Below are 3529 nucleotides of genomic sequence, written 5' to 3'. Positions count from 1 at the left end.
TTCGAAGCAGGGAGGACCCGTGGAGGACCAGAACCAGAAGCGCTCGGTCAGTGGCCCCATATCAGCAGCAGCAGGAGACGGCGTCTCCTGCCGACCCGGGGAGCGCCGTCGTCGCCGTCGCCGTCGTCGTCGTCGTAGCGGTGACCGACGGCATGACGAGGTCGGCGCGACTCCGAGCACGGCTCTCCCCCCCCTCCCGCCGCCGGCGGCGTTAACGTTAATTGACGTTAATGTTTCAACGGCGCGGCGATGCTCCCGTGTGCGCCCACGGCCGTAGGCCCGTCGTCGTCACGGGTTTCCAAAACGCTCGACGGCGGCCTCTTCTTCTGGGGCAACTCCTCGGGGGAAGCGCGACAATTATCCCCGTGCGGACGGAGCGCGCCCAGCGAGCGAGCGAGCGAGCGAGCGCTCGTGCGACGACGATACGGGAGGACGGAACACGACACGACACGATACACGAGATGAGACGAGACGATACGACACGGACACGAACACGGACACGGACGTGGGGTTTACCACGCGAGAACGGACCGCGGATACACGGCGGAGGGTCGAACGATCAACGATCGCGAATGTCCAACAACCGATCGACCGTCTCGCCGAGGAGAGGATCAGAGGCAGGCCGAGGAAAACCGACGAACGAAAGCGATGTGTGTGCGCGACCAGTCAGCCCCACTGGCGCGTCCACTCGATTTACTGTTCGCTCGGCGATCGCTGACCGGTCTTCCTTATCGACGTGGTGAGGTGATGCGAGTTGATGCGAGTTTGAGTGAGTGAAGTCCACGCACACACATGGTGCGTTTCTCGGCGTTTAAAGGCCCGTCGCGCAACGGTGGCGCACACGCGAGTCGACCAATCACGGATCGAGGGATTCGGACACGGCAGCCAAGACATTCCCTCGACTGTGATTGGTCAGTTCGCTTCCTGATTTTAACGTCCGCTGACGATTTTCAACGCGGCCTTTAGAATAATTCCGATCAACAAAATAAAATGTCGATTGTAAATCAATAATAAATAAAATAATAGTAATAATAATAATAATAAATTGGATATTAATAATAAATATGGTAATTATAGAACACCACTTCCGATTTTAATGGAATCACAGCTCACAGGCTTATTCGACGGTTTTACGCATAAAATAAAACAGAAGAAAAGGCAAAAGAAAGATGTTTTCCTGCCTTGTGAAGTGAGATATTAGAAATTTCGCGTTTGTCGTTTGAAAACGGAACTTTTCGCAGTAGTCGCGTTTTCCATTTTCAAGTTGGCAGCAATCCGGTTACGCGCATGCGCATAAAAATCCGATCCTCTAGCCTCCAGCGACGCTGGCTCGCTTCCTTTTCACGTTCACGTGTAATCGGGCGCGCACGGTGCCGCGGTGAATAAATTGCGGATCGCAGGTAATCTTACGCGATAGGATTCATCGATTTCGCGTCAATGCGGCGAGCAGCGCGTTAAATCCGTTCGCATATCCCGGCGAGCGTATTTGACACTCGGGACGAAGCGTTCGCGAGATATTTGGAGTACGAAACGAACCGGTGCTAAACCGTTCCCGTCGCCTCTGACCGCAGCTGTTTTTCCATTAAATCGCAAAAAATGTGCCCTACGTGAACATGAGCGCCACACTTTTAACTGAAGAGTCATATTAAATTCACTTCTTTTTTTTTTACGTGTTGTGTGACAATCTAATGTTTACTGTGCCTACTGAATTGACTAGGTTAGGATCTCGCTATGGGCGGAAAGTGCAATGTTTGAATTTGTTTAGCATGTAATTTGTCATTTTTATTTTTTTTTCTTTTGGTGGCCGTCCAGTGTAATAAGTTTATATACGGGCGGTTACGTTGCGTACATTTGTTGAAATTTAAAATTTCCGTAGGTAATGTACACGCTATACGTACATCGAGGAATGTGAAACGTTGCATGTGTGTAAATATATGTATGTTCCTTGACTAATGCCTATGCCACGTTTCGGTTTCCAGCCATGGTGCGTATGAACGTTCTCAGCGACGCCTTGAAGGCGATCAACAATGCCGAGAAGCGGGGAAAGCGGCAGGTGCTGTTGCGGCCCTGCTCCAAGGTGATCGTCAAGTTCTTGACTGTCATGATGAAGCATGGTGAGTGAATCCAGTGTGCTTTGTGTCATTTGATTACTATTTTCTCCCGCATGCACGTGTACGATGTATAGTTATACCCTTTTTGATTGATAAAAATGTCAAGAATTATATTTTCTTTTCTCCTTACAGAACAATAGCTTAAATGTCTGTTCTTTTTCTGTTAAACACAGGATATATTGGGGAGTTTGAAATTGTGGATGACCATCGCAGTGGGAAAGTAGTGGTAAATCTTACCGGAAGATTAAACAAATGCGGCGTTATCTCACCCAGATTTGACGTACCTATCAACGACATCGAGAAATGGACCAACAATCTCTTGCCTTCTCGACAGTTCGGGTAAGCGCGCTATATGAATTTAATTAAATAATTTTGTTCCTATTTTGATGGCTAAAACAAATTGCTTGTGTAGTATTATGTTGTATAAATATTACAAATAAAATTAAATAACGAAGTATACTTTTAAGAGATTGTTTGGTTCAAGCAGAGTATGCGTGTAGTTATTGTAAAATTATTAGCAAATGTTTGTTTCACAGTATGGTGTTTTAAGATAGAAATTTGTACTAATTCAACTTTGTGTTTATGTTTTAGATATGTTGTGTTGACAACTAGCGGAGGAATTATGGATCACGAGGAAGCTAGGAGAAAACATCTTGGTGGAAAAATATTGGGATTTTTCTTCTAACTATTTAATTAAGTAAATAAAGATGTAAAAACAAAAGCGTTCAAGTGATCTTTCGATGAAAATCGAGTACTTCTATCCAAAAGATTTTCACGATTCTTCAATGTTTTATTTATGGTATGCTCTTGAAGACGAGAATTTTTATGAACCGTCGTTTTTCCATTCAAAATTTCCTTATTTCTTCACTGATCATTTTTAACAATTTAAGTGGATCAGCTTGCCTTGCTTGTCTTATTATATTCCTAAAGAATTATTCTATGATCATTTTATGGCGACAAATAGTGGACAAAATATGGTGATGCATCAATTTACTGGGAGGAAAAAGGAGGAGGGGAATCGACGAGGCCGTCGCGAGCCAAGATACGTCTGTCTAGGAGCTGGACCAGGTACTCGTAGGGATCGTGGGGTCGGCGCACCAGGAGCTCGCCGAGCAGGAAATCGACGATGTCGTGAATCCCTTTCCGTTTTAGATACGACACCGCCTCCTGCTTCCGCGTTGCGTGTCGGGCAGTGTCACTCTCGGGAAGCATATTTGACGTTTCTCGTTGCCTCGAAGATGAGTTTGAACATTCCTCCATCCTGATCCTTTGAGAGGATCGTTGACCGACAGTGAAGGGGCTGTCAACTTTATTAGCAATAAATTCCTCTAAATCATATCGGATTTAGAGCTGCCAATTTGGGTAATAATAAATTCCCCAGGACCCAGAATGATTCTTTGGAATAGAGGAAATCTTCT

General features: G+C 45.8%; 2 protein-coding genes across 2 annotated transcripts; one reads left to right on the top strand and one right to left on the bottom strand.

The window, feature by feature from the left end:
* Window positions 1-1294: 1294 nt before the first annotated feature.
* Window positions 1295-2832, top strand: LOC105452311 (40S ribosomal protein S15Aa). Its single transcript, XM_011693293.1, has 4 exons — window positions 1295-1400; window positions 1980-2114; window positions 2285-2450; window positions 2703-2832. The coding sequence occupies exons 2-4, from the start codon at window positions 1982-1984 to the stop codon at window positions 2794-2796; spliced, it is 393 nt and encodes a 130-aa protein (XP_011691595.1). The 5' UTR covers window positions 1295-1400; window positions 1980-1981; the 3' UTR covers window positions 2797-2832.
* LOC105452312 lies at window positions 2785-3456 on the bottom strand. Its single transcript, XM_011693295.1, has 2 exons — window positions 3106-3456; window positions 2785-3035 (listed from the first exon to the last, which is right to left on the bottom strand). Exons 1-2 carry the CDS (start codon window positions 3369-3371, stop codon window positions 2957-2959), a joined length of 345 nt encoding a protein of 114 aa, XP_011691597.1. The 5' UTR covers window positions 3372-3456; the 3' UTR covers window positions 2785-2956.
* Window positions 3457-3529: the final 73 nt, after the last annotated feature.

Source organism: Wasmannia auropunctata, unplaced genomic scaffold (genome assembly GCF_000956235.1).
Source record: "Wasmannia auropunctata unplaced genomic scaffold, wasmannia.A_1.0 LD336033.1, whole genome shotgun sequence".
NCBI lineage: Eukaryota > Metazoa > Arthropoda > Insecta > Hymenoptera > Formicidae > Wasmannia > Wasmannia auropunctata.
This window is presented reverse-complemented; position numbering and strand designations above follow the sequence as displayed.

Coding starts and splice junctions, on each gene's coding strand:
- LOC105452311 (XM_011693293.1), top strand. CDS start 1,982: ATGGTGCGTATGAACGTTCTCAGCGACGCCTTGAAGGCGATCAACAAT. Junction 2,115..2,284: donor GACTGTCATGATGAAGCATG/GTGAGTGAATCC, acceptor TGTTAAACACAG/GATATATTGGGGAGTTTGAA. Junction 2,451..2,702: donor TTGCCTTCTCGACAGTTCGG/GTAAGCGCGCTA, acceptor TTTATGTTTTAG/ATATGTTGTGTTGACAACTA.
- LOC105452312 (XM_011693295.1), bottom strand. CDS start 3,371: ATGGAGGAATGTTCAAACTCATCTTCGAGGCAACGAGAAACGTCAAAT. Junction 3,036..3,105: donor CCTCCTCCTTTTTCCTCCCA/GTAAATTGATGC, acceptor ATAATTCTTTAG/GAATATAATAAGACAAGCAA.